The 26,820-nt window shown below is 37.0% G+C and overlaps 1 protein-coding gene across 2 annotated transcripts in view; it reads right to left on the reverse strand.

Moving 5' to 3' along the window:
• The window catches only part of PIK3C2A (phosphatidylinositol-4-phosphate 3-kinase catalytic subunit type 2 alpha), a 54,579-nt gene that overhangs the window by 25,172 nt on the left and 2,587 nt on the right, over nucleotides 1-26,820 (reverse strand). Inside the window, exons 2-9 of one of the 2 annotated variants that reach the window (XM_069857663.1) lie at nucleotides 15,358-16,532; nucleotides 9,584-9,690; nucleotides 7,760-7,917; nucleotides 4,786-4,906; nucleotides 4,035-4,146; nucleotides 3,366-3,445; nucleotides 3,198-3,261; nucleotides 445-588 (exon numbers count right to left, since the gene is read on the reverse strand). In XM_069857663.1, coding sequence (XP_069713764.1) covers nucleotides 445-588; nucleotides 3,198-3,261; nucleotides 3,366-3,445; nucleotides 4,035-4,146; nucleotides 4,786-4,906; nucleotides 7,760-7,917; nucleotides 9,584-9,690; nucleotides 15,358-16,467 — 1,896 coding nt within the window. In that variant the 5' untranslated portion in view covers nucleotides 16,468-16,532. The remainder of the gene's footprint in view (nucleotides 1-444; nucleotides 589-3,197; nucleotides 3,262-3,365; nucleotides 3,446-4,034; nucleotides 4,147-4,785; nucleotides 4,907-7,759; nucleotides 7,918-9,583; nucleotides 9,691-15,357; nucleotides 16,533-26,820) is intronic. The other variant, XM_069857664.1, reaches the window with a different exon arrangement.

Consider the following 26,820-nt stretch of genomic DNA (forward strand, 5'->3'; position numbering starts at 1 on the left):
ACATTACTGATTAAGCTAATGTTCATCACAGGAGAATTGCAGGGTTTTATTGATACAGAAGTACTTTTTTAAAATTCTACTGGGATAGTGCTACTTTTGGAAGTTATTTTTACACTATAACCTGATTATTTCAACAGCTTTCTCCTATCAAAAAGTAACCATTGAAGAAACATTTTATATGCTCTGTTTTGCTAAGCTTTCTTAGTGAGTCTCCTGCATTTCCCTGCAAGCATTTTAGTTCACGTGACAACTGTGTTTATTTGGTCTGTGCATCTTGCAAGACTTCTGCTCTGTACTACAAACATATCACTGAATTGATGAAGCACTGAGATGTTAAAACAAATGGACGATAAACTGATATCTGCAGTTACTAAAGATTATGAAATAGTTTCTGTAAGTGTTAAAAAGCATATGCAGAATGCAGTTTACAGTATGAAAGCTTACCTCAGCATTTTTAATCCTTGGAAGATTAACAGCCCTCCTTAGCTTCTTCACAGATTCTGTTATCGCAGGAGTCTCTACGCAATCCAATGTAGAACAGATTTTTCTGACAGTCTTAATTACGTGATCTACTGCTTTATGCTGGTTCTAATAAAGATTGTATGAAAGAACAGATTGACGTGATCACAATTGAGAAGCATGGTATTGCTTTGATTTTGCTGGGTTTTTTTAGAATAAATTGCCAAGGAAATTTCATTATGAGATGCATATCTCAAACTGTGGTGTAATAATGTGACTAAAAACCCTTGCTATTGTCAACTTCCTTATAGCTCATTTATGAATGCCAAAAACATAGGAGCAGTGTAGATTCTAAAATGGATTCCAAGGAAACACTGGGATATTTCCAACCATTTTTCTATTAAGCTGTAGGCAGACAAGTATTTTTTAATGATATTAAGCTTCAATTCCCTTGTAGCACAAAAAGAAAGTGTACTTTAAAAAAAGGATAGTCAAGGAATGCTAAGGAAGCAGCATTTCAATTTCAACCCACTTAAAGATACTGGTTCAAATCACACACGCTTGCAGTACAGGCTCTGTAATGGAATCTTATCTTTTTTACTTCACTTTAATATACTTCTGAGAAAAGTTTGTTGCAACTTTTGCCTTACGTATTATTTAATTTAAACGGTTTTTCCAGATGAAGCAATTGCAAACTCTTGTCTTGAAGAAGAAAAGGAAGGGGGATTGCACACTTAATAGGAATCTTTTTAAAAGAATAGATCAGCTTCTTAGAGAATGAAAACGCTGGCAGGCTGCTTAAGACAAAGTCAATATGCTCCTACTATTCCCTTCCTTCTCTTCAAACAGAATGAAAGCCACTTAATTTAAATCTAAATTATCCTAGGTTCCTTGGTTTCTGTTTTTTAATATAAGCAAAGTCTTCATCCAATTTTAAAGAACACATGTAGAAATGAAAACATTTGCTTCAGAATAACTGTTGAGTTTTTAAAGGCTTTCTTTCACAATCACTTGTGAGCACTTATTATTAAATAAGAGGGGTTAGTGTAATATCTTCTTGGTGAGATGTAAACTGATTCCCAACCCCACCCTTCTCAGACATATTCTCATGACCATCTTACAAATGGACAGCAAAGAAGCCACTTGAATCAAAGTTTTTGGATCAGCAATTATCTGGAAACAATTAACTTTGGCCTGGTAAGAAAATAACCACAGAAGTGAGAAGTCATCGTAAATATTTAAGCCATATTTTCAAACCTAACAGTTGGAAGATAACAGCTATTCTAACACAGGAAAAGCAAAATTTCCACTATTTTCTTCACAGGCCCTCAAATTAATGTCAATAAAAAGACAATAGATGACTTTTAAAAGTTTCCAGCTATGTGAAATCAAAGACTATATCTACAAGTTATTTATGAATTAACTGCACCCTGTCTCACTTCAATTACCAATCTTCAGCTACAGAATACGTCCAGGAATTCACTTCAGGAAGTGAAAAATTTCAATGTAACAACTGCTGATATCTGGAGCTAATCACATCCCCTACAAGCAACATCTTCCATCCTCAAAGACACCATAGAAAGAACAAAACCTAACTCTGAACTGAGATGTTTTGCACACCTCGCCCCAGTCTATGAAATCACATTTCACTGGGCACTGGAACAGGCTGCCCAGGGAGGTGGTTGAGTCACCTTCCCTGGAGGTATTTAAAAGACAGGTGGATGAGGTGCTGAGGGGCATGGTTTAGTGATTGTTAGGAATGGTTGGACTCGATGATCCAGTGGGTCTTTTCCAACTGTTAAAACAAGTAAACTGAAGCAGCTGCAATAGCAAAGCAAGAAAAACACCACTATATCAAAGAACAGTAACACCTTGCTCTTCTACAAAAAGACCATGTTCAAAACTATCCTTAATAACATGGTGAATCACCATCAAGGGGATTAAATAACATTAAGGGAAAACGTAAACAGTAGACACCTGCTTGTTCAGATCTGCATTCCCAGAGACAAACATACATCATGGAAATGAAAACGACTAATAATTTTGAGACTGTTTTCATAGAAATCGTTTAAGTTCTTAAACGATTAAAGTTCTTAAATTTCTAATCTTTAAGAACTTAAGTCTCCAAATTACATTACTATTGACAGTTAAACTGAGCATCTCCTTTTAGAAATGGGCAAAGCACATTATTTTATTTTGCCTTTGGAAATCACTCCTAACTACTTCATGTGTAAATTCTGAAAGCTACCTATCATACACTGACATAGCCAATGGTTTTGCCAGTGTATTTTAATTTAATCCAGTAATGCAGAACGTTATCAGACTTTTTGAAAAGCTCACCTTTATGTCCCAAACACGCGTCAGTTAGCAATGCCATTATACACAAATATTACAGCTCACTATTGTGTAGATTTTTACCTGTTAACCATGCACCATTCATGGCTGACATCAACTGATACAGTCAGGATTCAGACTTTTTCCCTATTCCCTTTTTTTGTAGATAAAGTTACTTTCCACCCCAGAACTTAGAAGATACATTTCTAATTGTAATAATTAGTTTTCAAGAAAAGCTAGGAAGAAAAAAAACAACTAAAAATCCATCATTCCAAATTTACATATGACAGCTTATCCAGACCTCAGCTTCCCCAAGAATACCTACACATCTTTTTTCCAACTATCACATTAATGAATTTTCTTTTGCTAACTTTTGATTCAGCAATAATTTACTATGACCTTACCTCATTTTTAAGAGCTATGTTAACTTGCTTGTGATACACATCAAGAAGCTCTCCAACAGAAGATCTGTAAGAAACAGTGGTTATTAAACGCAAGTGCAAGAGCAAAACACAACCTTGGTCTTCAAGTCAGCAGTGGGTTTGATTACTAAAATAACGACATAACATTACCTTATAATAGGTTCTCTAAAAGGCTTTTCTACTTTGTAGAGATGTTTGGTTAGGTGTACAGGTGTTCTGTCATCATCTTCCTGAAATAAAATATCAGATACTAAGTTCAATTCTCATTGTTATATAATTTGTAAAACTGCTTTAGAAGTTTAATTACTAACTCCTGTGGAGTAGAAGGGGAAAGATACAAGGAGATCTCTTCGAAAGGGAAATGAAATAACTAATTGATAGGTTATGAAATGTGTAAACATTGGGACAGGGAAGAAGGAAGAAACTGCAATCAAGAGCCTACCTATGCGGATATCAAATATTCTTCCCTTCTTTGACTGCCTGATATCTATCTAATTAAACAAAAAAAAACCCCAAGCAAAACAGTTCAAGTTTTAACTCTGAAATTTGTCGCTTCTCTTTCAGGCCTCAAGTTTAGTCCAAATGCTTGTATACTTACTCCAATTATAGTACTTGGATTAATAAGAGAGATTATCCACATTTATATTATTTGCCTTGTGAAAATCCAGTATGTATTTCACTTCTTACTATAAGAGAATACAATTCCCAGCACCAAGTAGATACACTAATTTGCTAAACACACACCTCAGATTCATCAACTCTGATGCACAGCCCCCATTTCTTTAGGATTTATATTGCTGTAGTTCAGAAGGTACTTACTGTTCGTGCCAGATCTCTGCATACTACACTGCGAGTCAAGAGCTGCAGTTTGATTTCTGTATCCCACTTCCGACAATTCTGAATATATTCATGACTTCCTACACAGTGCTTACTGTTAAACAAAAGAAAGCTATCGTTATATCAAAAGCATGCAATGTCTTTCAAAAAGCTCACACAGAATATTTAAAACAATCTGATGGTTTAAAAAAAGGAAATGGTGATTCAATCTCCATACCATACTACTTTATCTGATTTTTACTTCTGCAGAAGTTCTAATATACTATTACAGATACCTATAAGCTAAAGCTCTTAACTACTGCGGCTAACATCAAAACCAAATATTCAAATCAAGAAAACTAATAGGGATTTGTAAAACATCAGCTTTCAAAAAAGCACAGAACAGATTATTTCAGATTACCAAAAATCAGCATTAGTTTTTTTCCTAGTTGCTAGAATTTGAAGAGCAGTTGAAAATGACATTAATCTACAGAAATGCTGTACAAATCTCCATCTGAAAAAACCTGGATTTAACACAACAGATGGTAGATCAGAACAGGTTTTTAGGAAGCTGTTGAGAACCTACTTTGTTGTATCCCAAAGCAACTCTAAAGACTTACAATCTTCATGCAAAGTGTAACTCTTCTACTTTTTACGATTTCTGCTTTCACAAATCTAAATGTAAAGACATACTTTCCAGTAACTATGCCATAAAAAAGCATGAAGTTAACTACTAGTGAAAAAGTTTGCTTACTTCTGTAAAACTTCTTCTTGGCCACAGACTTTCAGGATGTAGCTGCCAATGTCCACTTCATTCAAGTTGTCATGCACCCAGCAAAGCGCCTGCATTATTATAAGCTCAACAGGGGAACTCACTGTTTAAAGAAATTACATCTAAATGTTAAATACAGATCTTTAGCATGCGATATTAAGTTTAAGAAATCAATAAATCCTTTATAAATTAGGATACAGCACAGTTACTTCACCAACAGTCTGCAGTCTGTTTTCCAGGTTTTTTAACATGAAAATAGCTCTTTTTTAATCATAACTTTGCCTGAGTTAGCAAGGACTCAAATAAGTGATGCTAAAGCTAAATAAATTTAAAAACCATTATCTGAAAAGCTGGAAACGGAAATTCTCCTTTCATTCTGCTTTTGAGGAAAAGAGTATCAGCTGTAGCAGACAAATCCTACTTAATGTCCTTAATTCTTCTTCCTTTCCATTTGTCTAGGGCCGTTTCCGTGTTATACAGATGCGATCTCAGTAAACATCACCAAGCCTTTGCAAAAAGCAGCCCAATTGCCAGTACTTTCATATCAGGCTCCAAACGCTTTTTTGAAAACAGTCTCTCTTCCCTCCAGTAACTACAGAGCAAAAGAAATAATCCCAGTCAAACCCAAAACCCCACAGCCATCAGCTGTCACTGACAAAAAATACATAGATATGTTTTAACACCATGAACATTTTAAGTACAAAATACACTCTACACCTTTCTACCTAGTTTCTCATCTTTTCCTTTACATCATCTGCAAACAATGCCACTAAATTCCATGAAAAACACTATATAAAAACATGTTATTTTTTCATCAGTACCTTCACAGGGGGTTGGGTTTTTTTCCTCTCCAGGGACCTCCCTAATTTTCCTGAATTTTTTTTGGTTTTTAAGAAAGAAATGTTATTACTATGCTAGAGACAGAGAGGCGATGCCACAACAATCTTTTCCAGAAGACAACACAAGTGCTTCATCTCATTAACAGATGACTACTTACTAGAAGCACAGAGCTATTTGATGGCATGTGAAAAATGAGTGTGTGAATTTCAAGATCAAGGAATAATAAGAAGGATGAATTCCAAAATACTGGTTAACTTACTAATAAAACTATTTAACTTACTGTTAATCTAGGGTGGAACTGGTATAGTACTTTGAGCAGAGAATATGGTGGTGGACAGAGAAAAAAAGATGCAGTAACTGTTTATGGGCTATAGTCAACAGGCTGCACGGGTGAAGGTCTATCAGTCCTGCAAAGTCTAGTGCAGTAATACACAAACAACTTCACCACCTTCTTCCTGCTCTCCATCTTATTGAAAGCATTTATTTCTTGCTGACACACAATGATTGCTCAGGTAAACTTGTACTTCCATTAAAGTCTAATAAACAAACACATAATGAATAGATATACCCAAAAAAGCTCTAGAGGTCATCTGTTTCTTTCCTAGGTCCTTTCTACACACTGGGCACTGAGTTGTCAGAACACTGAAAGGCCGCAGTTCCTTCTGAGCAGGACTGAGAGTCATACTGAAGTAGTTCTAGCATTAGGATGCTAAGGTATGCAACAACTTGACCAAGAACAGAAGGAATTAAAAGAAAGAATAACTTTGAATATGCCTATTACTAGTCACATTACAAGTTACAGATATTTCACTAGCCATGGAAGACAAGCAGTTCAACTGTGATTAACTTCAGCATCAGAAAAAGGAAGATAGCAGAAAGCACAAAGAGTAAGATACAGGCTGCTAGAATGCAAAACACATTCCAAGATATTCACAGAGCTTCTATAAATAAAGGACTGAAATAGTAACATTTTAGTTACACTATCAAAGCCTTCTGTAGGAAAGGATGGGGGTTAAGTCTGTAACATTAAAAAAGCATAATCTTAAGGATCAAAAGCAGAAACCTTCCTAGGCTACGCTTACAGTTCACCTCATTTCTTAATAAAATAGTATGAAATCACAGCAGATTAACTGTAAGGCCCAGCAAATTAATATAGAATGAAAACACTTATGCATTCAGAGCTTGTTTTCCAATAAAGCAGCTAGTTTAAGTGAGTAATAGAGCAACTTTTGAGAACAACCAGCTCTAAAGTATTTACACTGTTACAGATAGAGAACCAAATGATTGAAGAAAAAAAAAACCAAACCACCACCACCGCACAGATCTATACCAGGTGACACAGTCTGGGAATAGGAACCCTCACAAGGGTTAAGAGACTACAGCAGTATAGAGGCTAAAAAGTTAACTGCTCCTGAGGTAACTTATTACCAGTTATTTTATCACCAACAGCATCCAGAATTACAGTCTTTAATATAAACCCACTGTCCAGTCCTGATTGCAGAGAGAATATAAATTCATGTACAAGAACAAGACAAACCTGTAAGTTCTGTCTCAAACTAATACATCTGGTTACCCACAAAACTGTACCACAGCTAGCTCGCCCATCGCAAAAGTATTATTTTAGCACTTGTGTTCATAAGCATGTACTGGAGTAACAGATAATTGCAGCATTTATTCGTATTTTCCAAATGCAATTTGTCTGAATTTTTAGACAACCTGCAACAGTTTTAGACATATTAAAAGCATTGAAATAAAAAATTTAATTAAAAGTTAAGAATTGCAGTCCTGGTGTCATCCTCCTCTCAATTACCATGAATTAGGTCAAACACCTGAAAAACTGTTTTAACAGCCATGAATAGAAAAGTGCTTCTGGTTTGCTTGGCTTTTCTTTATTTAAAAAAACATTTCAGCTTTGTCAGCCTCTAAATATTTTCTGATGGAGGCACTGACCCAGAACCTTTCTTCGGTTACTTCTTCCACATTCCCTCAAGCAATCCACACACCCCAGACCAGGGATTATAAATCCTAAAAGCCATTAGCCTAGACTGAGCATACAGCTGTAACCCACCATTCTAAATCTTACAAGCAAACTCCTATTTAAAAAGCAGAAACATACCATCACACGTAAAAGTTACTGGTTGCTGGAATTCTTCGATTTCTATAGAAACCTTGATACTGGCACTCTCCCCACTTATATTTCTTTGCAGCATGACTGGACTCAGCATAAAGCCTGGATTTGTTTGCTCATTAGAATAAGGAAACTTGGTCCTCAGTCTGAAAGGAGAGAAGGTTTATGAAACACTGCAATGGGTAAGTCTAAGACTAAAGCAAAATAACATGGTAATAACCACAAGCCAGAACAGTAAAGACTACCTTTTGCTCTTTACATAAATTGTATGTACAAACCACCATCTAATATTTCTACTCGCATCAGAGCATTGCTCATAATTATAGAAGTAGTAGTTGGGGGGAGGGGGAGGGAATTCTAGCTTATAATTAGGCAAGCGTTCCATATTTTATGCTATACTAGCAGGTCAATGCTTACAGGTCATATCCAGTTTCTGTAAAAGCTAAGTTCTAAAACAGTTCTGAAAAAGCTAATCCATAGCATTTACTAAAAATAAGTTTTTAAAATGGTATTTCTTTTACGTACAAAAGACCATAAAATTCTTAGCATGTTTCAATTTTTGGAATTCTAATCTGAACTTGTAAGTTGTGGAAGTTGAGAAAGAGGCCTAAATTAAGGGGAAGGCCTTTATTTATTAGGACACAAGTGGTATAAAATGTTCACCTAGTAATGACAGGCAGGGTTTTGATACCTGCTTTTAGTTTTCTGCTATTTAGTATGGATAAAGCAATTTAACCTTAACCTTCTGCCACCATTAAGTTAGTATTATGGGCGATTAAGAACAGAACTCATCTATAATGGTCTATAATGGTCATCCATTTAATCATCTTGACTACTGATAACAGTGCGAGTGAAAAAAAAAAATAAAATCCCCCTAGCAAGAATTGCCCAATCAGTATTTTAAGCAGCAAGTCTTGAAAGAAAGGGCAACAATTGGATTTAGGCTTGTTGCAACAGTTTTGAGTTATGTCAGTTTTCTCTTACTGTTGCTCATCAGAAAGTTTCACAGGTATGAGACTTCTCATTGGTATTATGGAATTTGGTTTTCATTTCATAAACATTCCTTTTTTAAAAAGTATCTCCTTCAGATTCAAAGATCTCTATTTTCCTCCATTAATTCTTGGATTTTGATCTTAAGAGGAAAAAATGCAAGACTCTTAGATTCCCTTCTCTAGGAATTAAAAAAAACACATCCCTCATTAAATTGTGGCAATAAGCAGAAAATAATTATAAATAGAAGGAGCACTATGGGTTATCAAGTCCCATCTTCTTTGGTATGACCTTTACGAAACTTCACCATCTGATCAAAGCAGGAACAAGTTTTAAGGTTTTGTTTGTTACAGGATTCCAGTTGTGGAAGCAATAACAATGAGAGCATCTAAGGGTTAGAAAGCCATCAAGTGACATGATTTAGTGACATATATTAACTAAGAAAAAAAGACTTCAAATTTTTTCAAAAGAAACTGTATTAAAAATATATAGGAGAGAGATATATGAAAACACTGAAAATAGTTTGAGGATAAAAGAGTACTACAAAAACAAGGAAAAAAGTGAGAAGAAAGTCACATGACCAAAAGAATAAAGAGGAGATATGATAATCCAAAAACCTCAGTACCAAAGATACTTCTGTTGCATTCTTAAAAAAACATGACAAAACTGGAAAAAATAGGATAAGATAAAGGAAAAGGACACATACTGAAATCCACCCCATCAAGCAAAAGGTGTGACAGGGCCAGTCCTGCACTGGCTGAAAATGAGTTATTTTGATTATTTTTGGTACTAAAAGCTAATTTGTGTTGAGTAATTTCTTACTTCGTAACTGCTTGAGAAAAAGCTGATAGTTCTTGATTCTGCCCTTCAATTTCTTGGAGAAGCACGTTTTCTGTCAGCATGCCAGTGGTCCCATTGTCTTTCTGCAACTCAAAGATAATACTGTTTTTAAATAGCTGCAAACACATTCCTGTAGCCAACAAAGCCACATGTAGATGATAGACTTCCAGGAGTCCAAGGTTTATTATTAGTTTTATGTCTACTTCTATAAGGAGAAAAATTTATATCACTATTAAGTTGAACAGTAAAGATTCACTGGACCAGAGACTCCGTTTCATAAGGTAATTTGACAACATCATTATTTGTTAAGATTAAGTTGCAAGCGTAACAGCCTCGAATTCTCAGCAGTGACCAGCTGCATTACAGTTCAACTAGCTTTTTCTGAACCAGAAGAGAGACGAATGTTTTTTTCTTCTGCTTCTGCGATTCAGCCTTCAGTACAGTCACAGAAAGAACCATCACACATCAGTTCTGCCCAGGATTACCTTTTCCTACAAAGCAGGAAAAGACACATTGTACACTGGAAGGATGTAGCATTCCAAATGCTAAACTCAGAAATCAACTTGTGGTATCAAACTATTGCTGTTTTGATCTCTGAGGCCATATGCATCTGCCAGCTCCCAAAAATGTAACCCACAATCTTTGAAGTATGCAAATTAAAAAACAGTTGCTAAAACAGAAGTACAGTTTCAAACAACAAACTAATAAACTAAAAAAAAAAACCAAACAGTAAACTGCAGCAGCTTTTAATCCTTACATGTTTCTGATCCAATTAACAATACGGCCATACAAAGGCTAGCGTAAGGAAAAAGCAGAGAGCACCTGGAACAACCAGTGGGCTTGAGTTGAAACTCAAATCATCTGTAGTCTAAAAGCCTCCATCAGCCTGACATACTCATAAAATTACAGCCAGATACTCCTTGGAATAAGTTGGTCTTAAAGCATTTGCTCATGCCATAGGGCACAAAGGATAAAACCTCCTGACCAGTGACATTTTACATCCAGAGCTTTCACAATGCTTATAGAGAAAAAGACTGCACTGTAGCTTTTCAAAAAAATCATGATTTATTAGTACTTGAAATAGTGAAGAACTACTTAACTAGTATGTGGGTTATTTATTATTAGATAACAGTTATCTGAGCATTTAAGTTTATTAGAGCATATCAGACAATACAGTCAAATTATACTGTCACAGGAAAGGGGTCAAATCTGAAACACATGCAGAGCTAGAGACTGTCAGCTCTTTTCCTTTCACAACTTTTTTTGCTCATATTAACACATTTAAGCAGTATAGCATAAATTTAGAAGGCATAATATACCCAGCCCACAATTGCCACTTAAATTGCATTTAAACCTAGTTATTTCAGCTAAAATATTGGTTTCATAAACGCTGATCAGTTTAAAAAGATAAAGTCTACATAACTGGAGATTAGCCATACCATGGGAAGCAATTAGAGCAGGAAGCTGTAAAGCCACAAAACCTGGAATAAGATTCAGAAGCATGTATAATATCTTAATTTAAGAGCGTTCTTCCATTCTAACATCTCCGGCAAGTTCTATCACATAAAAATCCTTCTGGGCAAATGCACAAAACCTGCTGACAAATCCATGCAATTGTATCTAGTACACCTGTTCTTTAAGCAATTGCACAATAACAAAACAAATTCCTACACAGAAACAGGAAGTTAACATATCAAGTGAAAGGTAAACACCTTTGATAAAAGTTCAACTAACTGCTGGTAAGCACTCAACACAACTCAAGCATTTCAGATCAAGAAGCTGGCTATACAAACGTTAAATTTTCTCTATTTAGGAACTCTTTAAAAAAAGAGTAAAACTACAAATAACTTCTCAAAGCACTCTGCAACTCTAACCAGAGTATAAAAGCACTACACAAGGGCTTACTTAAAATAAAGTCACACCAGTGATGGATGCCACATTGCCACTTTATGCCACTATGTCACATTTTTCAATTACTAACAGCAAGATTTGCAGGTTATTCTGCTGTTAAATTCAAAGAAGTTGAGGGAACTACAATGCATTTGTACACACACAAGCTTAGCCAGGGTAAACAACAAATTGTAATGTAATGAGCAAAGGTAAAAAAAGATTTATTTGGTTACCCATAGTTGACCTCAGGGTCACATTTGGCCAAGAAACCTAATGTTATTACAAAAATGTATTGTTAGAAATTACCTCCTGGTGGAAAACTAAAAGCATTAAATATTTCCCTTGGTAGATTAATCTCAATACTAATTTTTGGAAGATAATTTCTGGAGGACAAGCTTTTATAAATTAAGAAATCTATTTAAAATCTAATGGACTCAGATGATCAGGGGTTTTGAGCAACAAGTAGTATCTAAATTTCTTTAACTTCCAGATGAGCAAATATAAGCAGCGCAAAAGCTATCGGTGAAACAGGAAATAGCTTGTAAAGAAAGGACTTCAGGACAAACTAGATAAAATAGCTTATATCAGCAAAGCCTGTAAAAATAGAAACGGTCTACAAATACCATTACTTGTAACAACAAAAAAAAAAACCAAACCACAAACCCCACTAAATTACCAAAAGTCAAGTTAAATTAAATCCCATGAGTATATAAAGCCACATGACTCTTGGAAAGCTCTGTGGAGAGGAAAGGTAGACAAGACCTAAACCAAGACAATATTATGATTTTGAGAACAGGCAGACAGAAGAGCAACAAACACTGAAGTATTGAAAGGGCAATACGGAGGATTTAGATAATTCATCAAGTATGAAGCAACACTCAAAGCAACCTATTGATCAACATATGTGACTAGAAATTTTTACTAACAGTTTCGTCTAAAGGGGCAGTTAAACTGAGTTATTCAGGGGAAGAAAACAATCCAGATTAGTTAGGATGCAAGATCCCAGAAAACACTTTGAAGGAAATGCACACCTGGTAAATGGAATAAAATACATGAGAACATGAACAAAAACTGAGACTAAACAACTTTGCTTCCTTCTATATCAGATGGAAAATTATTTAAACTAGAAAATAAAGTAGTAGCACAGGATGTGCAAAAGATTCTGTGGCTTTTGCTTTATGTTAAAAATATCCATTTGAGAGTCTCATCTTTAAATCTATTTGTCTTTTTTAATAACTCAGCATAAGCAGCAGGAACAAAGCTGCTGATAATTTACAGTCTTGTATCATCAGCTAACTTTTCAAGACAGACTAGAACTGTAGTATTATTCTAAAACTAGTTAGCCACAGACTGGAGGAGCACAAGTGGAAAATAATCATCAAATTCTCAATTGGGTATTCACTGCAGGAGTCTATTACAAATTAAGAACTTGCTTGAAAAAGATGGTTGCTTAAGAAAATCAGATATTTTAATTAAGTACAGGATCAATAATGTGCTGTTGCGATGACATCATGAATAAAGCAATTGCAACAAAAGTGTATCCAGCAGGATGCCCCTACCTATCCTGACAGTTTATTCATGCCCATGTAGGAGACGCATGGTATACTACGCTCTCACATAGGGAACTAAAATTCTTATAAGCCATCTTCAAAAAAAAAAAAAACAGCAACAGGAAAAAGAGAAGCTATCACAGAGCTTGCAATGAAAGCTGAAAAGAAGTCACTGCCTCTTAAAATGTGTTACTCTAAACATCAGATTGGTTCTTCATCTTAAATACCTGCTGTTCCATCCTGCTAAGAAGCACATTTGCTAAGCACTAGTTATGAACGCATTTCTGATGAAAATCCTATCACTGATGAGGAGAGTGGGGTCTGGAACAGCCTTTAAATCAAAAGCAGCAGGAGGAAAAGACCACACATGAAGGCAGTTCTTGAGCATTTTATGAATCCGTTAACATGAGATTTACAAATAGCATGGGATTGAACCTGATGAACAGGAAAGACCATTTTAAATCCTGCCTTCCTGAAAGAAGAAACGGAATTCATAAGAACAGATTTCATACAGCAACAGTCAAATACTACTTTCTACAGACAACACCTCAGAAGTACTGATACAATACAGTCTAGCTATTCCAGTCAACAGCTGCATTACAACCAAACATGACTGGAAAGCTGTGAAAACACACCGCTAGATAACATGACAACCTGAAGCAGCAAGCTGCGGTAGGGGCCCAAATTTACATGCCTCCCCTAGGAAATAACTGAGCTTACGTATCACGTCTCAACAGCGAGTGGAAAAAAATAAAATTCAGTTACACACAAGATCTTCATAGATGTGATGTTAGAAATAAGATCCATTAAAAACAGAGGTAAAGGGGTTTGATTTTTTTCTTCCGGTCCTTCTCCACTGGCCTCTTATTAAACTTTTGCCAGAATACTGACAGCTAACCTAGAAAAACAGGAAATCCTTCAAATAAGGGGTGAAAAAATTTACTTCAATGGACATTTTGACAGCCTTTTAAGTCAAAGCCTAGTAAATATTCCTTTTTCTGAGGAAAAAAAACCTCTCTCAGTTTAGGGGGAGGAATGAATTAAGAAGCAATTTGGAAAATATCCTTGACTGCTAACAGTTGTTTTTTATGGGATGCCCCATGTCTATTAAAAACACCTAAAAAAACAATACATAAAATCCAAACCAGCTGCAATACAAAGTGTCCAAGGCAAAGAAATCTTTTACTCTCCCCAATCAGTTTCTGTACATATGATTTTTCCTGCCATTATCACCCTTGCCAGGTGAAGATTTCTCCTCCAGTGTTTGTACCCTCTACCAAAAAATAACCCTGCCAGAGGTATTCATATTCAGTTTCTAATGGTGGCTAATATTTTTAAATTTTATGTCTTGTGATGTAATTATCACAGAAAGATGTTTAACAGATATGAGGAGTTAAATAATCTACATTTAATGGATCTGGAAAAGTGCAGCACGCTCTTGCAGGGGCATAACTGAAGAGATGAGATCAGTACAGTATTGATCATCTGCCGCACAGTTTAGTTTTGATACAAACAGCATATGCTCAACAACCAAAAAGATGAGTGAAATAACTAAAGCCTCCTTTGACATTTTTGTCTTGACATTTTGATTCAAGTTATCCTGATCCTAGAGCAGAAATTGCCCTGATAAGAAGTAATAACACAAAAAAACAGTTTTCCTTCTTCTGGAACAGAAATACAGGGTTTCTGACCCAACAGGCATCCCACCTTCCAGGACAACATAACCAAAATGCTTGGTTACAATCTCTCTAACATTCCTGCACAGAAGGAATTTCTTCTATCTATAAAAGAGAATTGTAGTGGTCCTGTGAAAGACTGCAAGTGATGCTGGGAGAGAAGAAAGGTGGCATAGTCAAAACTTTTTTTATCCTACTTTGCATCTAAAATCAGGTTTTTTGAAAAAAGCATTTTTCAAAATCTGAGATAAAAGCTGCTCAAGATAAAGCTTTCAGTCTCTAACTGTCCACCTTTTTATTTTGTAGTACGATGCAAATCGCTCATTAAACATTTGTCGACACAATTAAAATACTTAATTGTTCTAAAGATGATTTCAATTTCTTTTTGTAGCGTGTTGAAAACCAGCAGTTTCCTCGGTGAATGTGGAAAGATTACAGAAGTTAGTTTGTGATTTAGTTCAGTAGTAATATTCAATTTTCTGAATATCACTAATACATACATACATCAGTAACATCACATTATTTGTGTACCGCTCAAGCCAATTAATATTTAACAAACAAATCCAGACGTTAAAGTGTCTTTAAACACTGGGATTTATCTCCACTATTATACTACAATTTAAAAATACTGATTACATACCTGTGACGTTTGGCCCTGTAACTTTGCAATTTGACTTGCTCGCATGTTTAAGGACTGGCTCCTTGTGACTGTTGCTCCAGAGGATTTCCCATTAACTTTTCTTTCCAGATGAGAAGCTACTAGTGGTTTTTCTTCTAACAGCACAGCATCCCATGGATCTTCAGCGGTGATGCTTGAAGCCCTTTCTTCATCATTCTCTGCCTTATTTAAAGCATCCACACTATCCACTTTTGGTTTACTTAGGGGATCCAAATCTAACCAGTCAAATTTACTAACATCCCTGCAGCTTTCCGAGGCTGGTAGGCTAGAAACTGCAGACTTTATAGCAGTCATTTCTAAGTCTGTGCTTGACTTCCCATTTTTCAGAAATTCTGAAGTGCTTGCAATTTTGTCAAATACTTTTGCCATTTCTGGTGTAAGTACTGGAGGATATATAGGTAGGCTTCCTCGTGGATGGAAAGGTGTTGTAGCTGCCAATGGATATGAAATGTATTGCGACTGTCTTGGAAGACCAAGATAAATAGGTTCTCTAGAGTGACAGGAGGACATACTTGGATGGAATCCATTTTGAAATACACCAGTCTGTTTTGTGTAAGAAGCTGAAGGGTAAATAGGAGGTAAAGTGCACGTCACAGGTGCTGGTATCCCAGGCATCCACTGTCTTCTCTGACCCATATGCCCAAGATAAAATTGCGAAGACACAGATGGGCTCAAAATAGGACTCACTGGTAACGTAGGTACTTTACTAGACTCAAAACTGTCATCCAGCAGCAGTTTCTCTAGTTCAGCATGAGTAAGTTTCTCTATGTCAATGGTACTTAGTTTATCTTCCATGCTCTTGGCATCTGACTCTGGAAACACCATGAGATCATGGTCCTGCTTGTTATGAGTCTGTGCTTTCTGTCCAGTGCTGCTTAAAGAATGAGAAGTTTGCTTATTAACAGCTACACCTCTTTCTTTCTGCATCTTAGCTAATGCTTCAGCTTCCATCTGCAATGCCTCCTCTTTGCCCACATCTTTTGACCTGGTGGCTGCCAAAGAAGGTGATGACCGCTGTTTAAAACCATTGCTACTGGAAATCTGGGCCATGCCGTAAGAGCAGATGTCCATTTAAAGAAGCAACACTTCTCTTGTACTAGCTGTCCACCCTCCACTTCAGAATAGATTTAGCAGATCTGAAAAGGAAAAGAAACATTGGAAACTCAAAATAAATGATATGTGAGGAACTACTACATCATACATCATGGTTGGGTTTTTTTGGGTTTTTTTTTGTTTGTGGGGTGGTTTGTTTGTTTTTTTGGTTTTTTTTTTTTTTGGGGGAGGGGGGAAGTCAGAGGGGTTTCAAGCTTAAAAAGACTAAGCCACACAATTAAATTCATAGCTTTTTAATTACATGAGACCTATTTATTTTTCTTGCTATTACTTACCAGTAGGTAGAGTAAGTACTTGGTTTGTTTTTGTACCACTAAAATCAAGACACAGAAAGCCACAGTAAGGCACCTAACTGTTTTCAAATGTGATCAATTCTGCAAACTTAGCCAGGTTGAATCTCAGAAACAGAAGCTGTTCAAGAGACCATAAAAACACACAGCATCAATAAAGCACATTCAAAAGGCCTTCCAGTTTCCTTCAATATATTACAAAAACAAATGGCTGTACTGTGTTTTATGATGGTCATAACAACAATGAAGGACCTCCCCTCCTTTGGAAAATACTGTTGTACTTCACATGCTTAAAAAGAGAACTAATGCTTATGAAATACTTTGCATGTCCAAGAAATAGTAAGTAATTTAAGTACAGCTGCTTATTAAGTAAACCCTTTAAGAACCTCTTAATGGAGATGTCATTCAATACCATGTAAGGAAAGAAACTCTGAAAGGTCACTTTTGCTTAAGGCCACCAACAAGAAAATGACATCTTACATTTTTCCCATTCCAATCTTGTGCTCAGCACTGTTATACAACTTAAAATCATAGAACAGTTTGGATTGGAAGGAACCTCTAAGACCACCTAGTTCCAACCCCCCTGCCATGGGTAGGGACATCCCATTTAATCAGATTACCCAAGGCCTCATCCAACCTGGCCTTGAACACCTCCAGGGATGGGGCAGCCACAACTTCCCTGAGCAACCAGTTCCAGTGTCTCACCACTCTCATGGTGAAGAAATTCTTCCTAATACCTAGTCTAAATTCGCCCCTCTCCAGCTTACACCCATTGCCCCTCATCCTATCACCATAAGCCTTGATGAATAGTCCCTCTCCAGCTTTCTTGTAGGCTCCTTTCAGGTACTGGAAGGTCACTATAAGACGTCCTTGGAGCTTTCTCTTCTCCAGGCTGAACAAGCCCAACCCTCTCAGCCTCTCCTCATATGGAAGGTGCTCCAGCCCTCTGACCATCTTTGTAGACCTCCTCTGGACCTATTCCAATAGCTCCATATCCTTCTTACATTGAGGATTCCAGAACTGGACACAGTACTCCAAGTGAGGTCTCACAAGAGAGGAATAGAGGAGCAGAATCACCTCCCTCAGCCTACTGGCCACACCTCTTTTGATGGAGCCTAGGATACAGTTGGCCTTCTGGGCTGCGAGTGCACGTTGCTGGCTCATGTCAAGCTTCTCATCGACCAGCATTCCCCAAGTCCTTCTCCGCAGGGCAGCTCTCAATCATGTCATCCCCCATTGTGTAGTGAAAAAAGGGATTGCCCCAACCCAGGTGCAGGACTTCGCACCTAGCCCTGCTGAACCTCATGAGGTTCTCAGGCCCATTTCTCCAGTCTGATCAGGTCCCTCTGGATGACATCCCATCCTTCCCGTGTGGCAACTACACCACTCAGCTTGGTGTCCTCTGCAAACCTGCTGAGTATGCACTCAATCTCACTGTCAGTATCATTGATGAAGATATTAAACAGCACTGGTCCCAGTAAAGACCCCTGAGGGACACCACTTGTCACAGATCTCCATCTAGACTTTGAGCCATTGACCACTGCTCTTTGAATAAAAGCATCCAACCAGTTTCTTATCCACCGTACCGCCCATTCATCAAATCCATCTCTCCAATTTAGTGATGAGCATGTTGTGGGGGACTGTGTCAAAGGCTTTACAGAAGTCTAGATAGATCACATCCGTCAGTTTACCCGTGTCCACTGCTGCAGTTACCCCATCATAGAAAGCCACTGAGTTGGTCACACAAGATTTGACCCTGGGGAAGCCGTGCTGGCTGACATTAATCACCTCCATGTCCTCCATGTGCTTTAGCATAGCTTTTGGGAAGATCTGTTCTGTGATCTTCCCAGGCATAGAGGTGAGGCTGACAGGTCAGTAGTTCTCAGGGTTGTCTTTTCTGCCGTTTCTAAAAACGGGCACAACGTTACCCAGGGACTTCTCCCAATTGCCATGACTTTTCAAATATCAATGGAGAGTGGCTTGACAACCACATCTGCCAACTCCCTCAGGACTCTGCGATGCATCTCATCAGGTCTATATCATAGAATCATAGAATAACCAGGTTGGAAGAGACCCACCGGATCATCATATAGAGTTATATATGTTCAGGTTCCTCAGGTGGTCATAAACCTGATCCTCCTCTGCAGTGGGAGGGGGTTTATCCCCCTGGTCACCATCTTGCTGTCTCATGACCCAGGAGGGGTGAAAAGAGCAGTTATCGGTGAAGACTGAGGCAAAAAAAACTGTTAAGTACCTCAGCCTTCTCATCTGTTGATATGTGATCACCATTTCCAATCATCAGTAGGGGTACGTTCTCTTTGACCTTTCTCTTTTGACTGACATACCTGTAGAAGCCCTTCTTATTAGTCTTCACTTCCTTTGCAAGTTTAGCTCCAGCTGTGCCTTGGCCTTCCGGACTTCATCCCTACACAATCGGGCAGTGTCTCTATGCACACCCCAGGTTACCTGTCCCTGCACTACCTGTGCTGTTCTCTATTCATCTTCCATATTCACCACAATATCTATGACTCTTTATTAAAACACACTTACAAGAACTATGTTATTTTTCAATATTATTTCAACTTTATTCTACAGCTTTTATACACAGACAGATTAGAGGTGGATACAGAAGATAAGATGTCTTCAAGCAACAGTTAGCACGCCTATCAAGTAGCAAGCTAAAATCATGAATAATGAGTTTCTGCTAGGATAGAGTTATATAAACAGCAATCCTCATCAAAACACAGTTCCACTTAACTAGATGAGCCCTTTAGATGTAAATTATCATGGGCATAAGTCATGCAACAATCTACAAATTAAGAGAGTTCTCCGCAGCAAATAACATAGATAACTCAAAAGTCTGTCTTTACATTACCTTGCTATTCACATCCATTAGATGCTGGTTTTTTTTTCCCCTTGAATCAGACCAGATATGTACTTAAAACACACTGACTGTACTACTGTGGACTCACCACATAGACAGCAAGATTCTTAACAGTTTTCTAACAGATTCTTTAAATTCTTTCAGACTCTGGCCAAGCTTCTGTTTTATCTACTTCATTTCAGTGTCTCATATTGTGAACAACAGACATCTTTATAAAAGGTTCTATACGTTTCAGCTAAATCTGTGAACAAATTCAGGTGATACCCTGAAACAAAGTAGGATTAAACCAGAATTGATGTCACAGGTACCGATACAAGTTTTAAATGAAAGAGGGTGTCTTCAGGAAGACTGGAACAGTGACAGACTAAGGAAATTATAAACCCTCCCAAAACCCACACTGCTGAAATCCTGGGCAATAAAATCTTCAGGAGGAGCTTTGGAGTTTGACAGTATGTATCCATTCCATGAGATAATGATATTCAACACCTAAAAAAGCAGACACCAGATTCTTTTCCATACAATACATAAAAGCTGCAGAATTTGACATTCATTAAAGTCACAAAGACTGTCACTAGAAAGAAGTCCTGTCTACTGCCTGTTTTCATAGCTGAGTGTTGAAACCAGTCGGGGAACTGATTAAAAAAAGAAACCCTGAACCTTTTTGCTGGGTTCCTTTACAGGCAGTGCAGGCCCCTGGTCCCATTTACAGCAAGCTGTGGCATTCAGTGCCATTTGGGTATTTACTCTCCCCCTGTTAGCAGGACAGTCCTTCTAAATCTTCTCCTAAAGATGTACTGAACATTTTGTAGATGGTCTAAAATTTTGAATTTTATTCAAAAACCTATAATAGGATCATACTTTCTGAACTGCTTGAGCTATAACTTTTAAGAAGATTATCAATGCATTCTGGTGCTGCTTGATAATTACAGCATCAAGAACAAGTGATTTCTCTTAAGGAAAAAATACCAAGATTATAGGTCCATTAAAGTAACTATTTATAACAAATCTGGCTCCTTAAAAACGTAGGAAGCTGCCTTTTTGTGCTGAAACTGATGGCTTTCATCTCCATACTCGCCATGCCGTCTCCTACTCACAAGAAGTCATTGTTCCACAGAGTCAGGACTGCAGAAAAGTATACATTCCTTCACACTTAGAAGCATGGTGCACAGCTACAGCAGCACATTTGTTTGCAACATCTAGAAAATCCCAATCATTCAGTAACTGCTTGCTTATTTTACAATTTCTCACTACAGTGCTGCATTTTTGTCAGTACATGATTGTATATTTGCACTCACAAACCAGTAACTTCTAGTATTCAAGACAGAAGAATACTATTAGTGATAATCAGAAAAGCTGAATTTTACTTTTTTTTTTTTGCAAGGCAGTCATCAGCACACATACATGTGCACATGTATGTGTGTATCTGTGTATTTAAATCCAGTCCTTCCAAACCTACTAAAATCAAATCAGTGTATAAATTTCCGTTAAGTTTTACAAGCAGACTGCAATTTTCAGTTTGAAATTAAAAATTGATTTAAAAAACACTCATAAAGTTGCAGCAGGTTTAGCAAAACTTTATCCTGCATGCCAGTTTTAAAGAGTAAATTCATTTAACAAAACATCAGAAGAAAAGCTCCCCATGCTTAAGCATGATTAAAATAAATATAAACTTTCTTTTAAATGCTAACTACGCTGCATCAGCTAACATTTTCACATAAATTTACCTTCATTTCAAACTTCTGACTTTGCAGCCATTTAAGTTCAAGGGCAAAAAGTGAGCCAAATTTAAACTTTTCCAGCATTTTCAAAAAGGGGGAAATTCCATTTGGACCACCTATCAGCAGGGAACTCCTCTCATACACTCAGAAGAATATCTCAATTTGAATCCCAGAAACTGGAAAACCAGGTACCTGAACAGTTACTGACCATACTGTAGGAGTTCATAAGAAATCTGCAACAACTGGAAGTCATCAGAAGATTTAGAAGTAATCCTAGAAGTCAGGATTGTTATAATTGCAACTGCTGTACACTACTTTAAATAACAGTAATAACCAGTTTTCAACCATTAATCTGTTCACCTTTAAGAACACAACTCTTTCTAAGCTCTTAAAGCATGGGTCAATTCCCTTTTTTTTTTATTTCTTGAAGAAAAAATAGATCTAGAAGCAACTGAAGGGATAGATAATCTCCTACACCACTTATTTCTCCCCTAGATTTGAAGTTTAATGAACACATTCATACTTTGCAAAGTCACCATATTTACACTGCCCCAGCAGTAACTCACCAGAACTGCCTGCTTCACTTAAAAACAGGTCTAAAAATCTCAGCCACCCAATTTATCTACAGCCTTGACAAAAGGTAATCTGCCTCTTGTGTCGAGACTTGGTTAACGTTAAGCAACATTTTCTTTAAGTATTTGACCAGCTGCAATCCAACATGAGTCTGCAGGCCTCTTTCTCTGGCTCCAGTCTAGCAGAGTTTCCCTAAGAGCAATACGTCCTTGGTGGAGATTTTGAATAAATGTGTTCAGAGTCTAAAGTTAATTTGCTCCATTCAGAACTCATGTATTGCTATGCAATTTTATTTGAGTACTGCTCATTATTCATTATTTCAAATGAATAAAACGTTCCTTTTTTGAAAAATATACTCAGCCATAAGACTTCATCAAGAACCAACAAACAGCAAGATGTCTGACCACCTCCTTCAGATCAAAGCCTCTACATGGAATAGAAAATCACTTCAAACCAGATTTTCACTTTGAGGCTTCCATAAAACCAAAATATATTTACATACACATTATTCCACCAAATACATAAAACTGAACCATAAAGAATTTATTTTCTCATGAGGAACTTACAGATCCCACTGAGAAACTTCAGGTGAATCAATACGGGATATTACATCTCTACCAGGACAAAGACTCTCAAAATCTAGATTAGTATGCCATCCTAATAAGCAAGGGATGACTTTATGAGAGAAATCCTGTTACCTTAAGCAGAGGTAATCTCACCATCTGCTCATGAATGTGTTAATATTCTTTACTTAAGATGAGTTGCACAATTTTCTTTTTTTTAAAAAACAAGGCTTTTAACATTCTGTTTATGATTTATTCTACTACTGAACAAGTCCAGAACATATTAATTCAGTCTAAATAAATACTTTAGACTTATTGCAAATCAGTGCGCAAACTCCCTAGAGTTCAAGCACTAAATACAGAGGCAATAACAAGTCAGACCATTTCCTGCATTCTTTACGAAATAATGCCCTGACATACAGCAGCCAGAGCTTCCTCACAACAAATGTAGCTTTCACACTAACTTTGTGGTTACTTTGCCATTAATTAAAAGATTTGAGGCATTTGCCTAATGCTTAATGACAGCTAACTTACAAACTAACACATCTTGCCTGCATGCCAGAGAATGTAACAGTTTTATAGGATAACAGGGAAAACTTAGCAAAGTAAGACAGCAGTAACGTAGTATGGAAAGTACTAATCATCTGGAAAGGAATTCCTAGCAAGACATTTGCCACAGCAGGAAAACTCCTTAGCAAGAAAAAACACACAAGAACTTTGATGTTCAAAAGCCCTCTCTGCCAAACGCATTCAGCTTACTACTGAACAGATATTCATGACATGAGTTCTTAGAGTATTAATTAATATTAATTAAAATACTATTAGGTTTAAATTAGAAGTTTCTCAATAATGCATACATAGGTAGTCCTGAAAGGTTAGTGTTTCAGGTATATAGTTCTATAATGCTGTCTTTCCATTAAACACTTAATGGCATCTTTAATCTAGCAATCTTAGCAAAATTAGAAAGCACCCTCTTACAGATGAGATTAACAGAACTAACTGAAAGACTGAATCCATTTCATTTCTGGTTATACCTACAGAATCTTCAAAGACAATTTCACTAGCTTAAATGCAGGTGCAATTTTCAATGGGGCACAAACTTTGAAACGGCACTCATTTCCATTTTGCTCAAATCAATCAGGTTGTAAATACCTAAGCAGCTGCAATGAGACCTGCAACTGCATCTGTTACCTTTGATTTTGAAAACTCATTTACATCTACAATGTAGAATTTCATCACAAAACTTCTGATCTCAAGAGCTAAGTAAGAATAGGGTGTTTCCAGTACAGGAAGCCTCCAGGAATGCTTCAAGGTCTTTCAATACCGGCAACATATCAAAAAAACCAGATGCTTCAGTGATTATAAAAATACTTATGAACTCTTCTACTTAATTCAATTTTCATCCATGACACTGCATAAAGCTGTTACTAGACATTGCATGCTTTGTAACTGTAGAATCTTTATTTTTCTGATCAATGCCCAAGAGAGACCAAGGATTGAAGCATCCACTATAACATTCCAGCCAAATCAGTGTAGGCAGCTACAGCTACTTACAGATCATAGGTTCTCCACTGCCACAAAGTACTCTTCCCCTTCTTAAACCAGTAATTTGCACCATCAGCCACTGCAAGCCACTCCACCAGCAGATGTGGATATGTGCAGATTTGGTACAGTATGTTGGCAAGCTTCTTCACAGTGTATTTGTGCTGTTACACTCCTCTCCTCAAATTTGGAACCCAATCACCATTTCATTTAATTCTGCTGAAGAAACAGGGGTCTTAAAAGATAATTAAGTTACATATAAGTTTCATAAAACCAAGCAACCAAAAACACATAGCTAGAAGAAAACAGTAGCATAAGTTCATATTATTAGACAGCATGGATTTATTACCAGGATAAATTCAAACATTCATAAATGTTTGAATAATGGCAAGAAGTCCTTAACGCCAATCAGTTGAAGACACAAACCAAGAGGAAACTTAACATTGGTTTCATCAGCTACAGAACAATTCATCAACACTTGCATTTCCATACCTCTCCCTATTTTGTTCTCAGCTTTCTATGAGCACACCTGCAATTCTGTTTCTGCCCAGTAATTTCTGGATGCAGATACCAGAAAAAGCAGTAACGAAACTCATGGCATCCCAGGCTGTTTCATTCTGATGTACTTGGCCAAGATTTTTTCCATGCCTTACAGCCAAGCCTATTATCACCATTGTTTGACAAAGGCTAAGAATTTTAGTTCTGTTGCAATGTTTCTCCATACAGAATAATGCTTTTATATCCACTCCATAGTTTCCAGAAGTTTGCTTTCAAAAACTTTACTGGTTCTCTTGTTTTTCAGCCACCTCTAAAGTTGTGCTTTTCTCCATGTCACCTTTGTGATTCACACTGTTCCACCAGTCCCTCTTTTCAAAAGGTATTTGAAAACACTAGTGCAATACAAAATATTCCACACAATGAATATTATCTACTCTTTCAGGGTTTCGTTATTTTTATTTTTTAAGTAATTCCATTGCCCAAAATATTTGATTCCTCATCTGAATAATATGTGCAGTAATCCATGATTCGCAAAATAATTTTACTCTGGAATACCACTTTAAGACTGGAAGGGGCCTCAGGGTGTCTCTAGTTCCATTATCTGCTCAAAGCAGGGTCAGTGACAGGGGTGCTTAGGGCTTTGTGCAGGCAGCAATATCTCGAGCAGTTTTATTTATTCATACAGCGCAGGCCTGATCACAGTAGAGCATGACAAATTACCTGGAACATTTATCTACACTAATATTTCCACTAATCCCAATACCAGTGGTACTAAGCTGAAAATAGACACAATTCTAAACTACGTGTCCAATTCAACCTAAAATACAGAAAGCATCTAGACAGTGGAGAGGGCAGAGAAAAGTGGAAAGAAATAATTGTGCCATCTGCTTTAATCAGCTGAACAGAGATATAAAAGTATATGGAAGGTATTTGTGTAACACTTCACAGCATAGACAGAGATCATGGTAAACTCCCAGATTTTTTTAAGTTACACACCTGAAGTAAGCCCTGTAAATATCCTCCTAACATCACAAAGCATTCAAAATGCAGCAAAATGCAGGAAGTTCATGATGCAATGTACACAGGGAGACGAAAACAACCCTCCCCCATAAAGATCCTATTCTATTCCCTGTGCAGCAGTACACGGTACACACCTTCAACAAAACATGATCAAAAACATTAGAAGGGCAGGGAGAGAAAACCTTATCACCACAGCTCTGTTCCAGATGTAAGTCTACATTACTGTATTGGTATCTACCTATCCACCTAACCAAATGCAACTCTGCTGCTGCAGTCCAACTATTTCTACCACTTGCTTCAGTAGATGAGTTTCCTCTCAGGCAGGAAATTTGCACAGTTTCAGTTACAGCCAGCAGATGCTTCTTAGTCACAAACCTCTTATTTACAGGAGCATTAAGCAGAATTGTTGATTATTGACAGAATAAATGCACTGTTTACATGCACCTTTTTGTTTTATACACTATGCAACACTAAATGCTTATTAGATGTACTGCTTCAATGATTACTTTTAAAAAAGAAAACCAACACTACACTAGTGTTGTGATCAGAGGTTAATCTCACCCTTAACTTGTCTCTAAGGTGGCTTCAGAAATGTAAATGGAAAAAAGTTAAACCAAAGTAAGCACTTAATGACACTTCCTCAAAATACTCCTCTCATCTGCAGTAATTTGCCACTCAAGAACTTCCTGAATCCTTAAGTAACTTCTCTAATATTAAGACTCCTAGTGGATTTTTTCCTTCAGAAATTTGTCCAGCTGCATACTGAACTCACATAAACTTTCAGCACTCACCTAATAACTCAGCAGTGTCACCACCCTCTGTTTTTCCACTGTGACTACCATCTAAATTGAAGATCATAACAGTTACCAATGACCTGTTCTTGATATGTCTCCTGTAACTACTAACATCAACCAGGATACTGAAACCTACAAGCTACAAACTCTGTTTTAGACGAATTATTTCATTTAGGTCACCATGCAGTAACCAACCCCTAGATCTGAACTAGCAACATACTTTTAACACAAATACCAAGAGGCCCTCATACACAACATACAAACAACCATAATTGGCAACTTGCAGTAAGTGATGTTTTGTTTATACCTTTAATGCTACACACCTGAAAATTACAAGTTGTGCTAAACGTGCAGACATAACCTCTCTCTACTTCAGCTTCTACAATGAAAGCACTCTGAAGTGACCATCATTTGGAAAAAACTAAACGT

The sequence above is a fragment of the Phaenicophaeus curvirostris genome, chromosome 5 (assembly GCF_032191515.1).
Source record: "Phaenicophaeus curvirostris isolate KB17595 chromosome 5, BPBGC_Pcur_1.0, whole genome shotgun sequence".
NCBI lineage: Eukaryota > Metazoa > Chordata > Aves > Cuculiformes > Cuculidae > Phaenicophaeus > Phaenicophaeus curvirostris.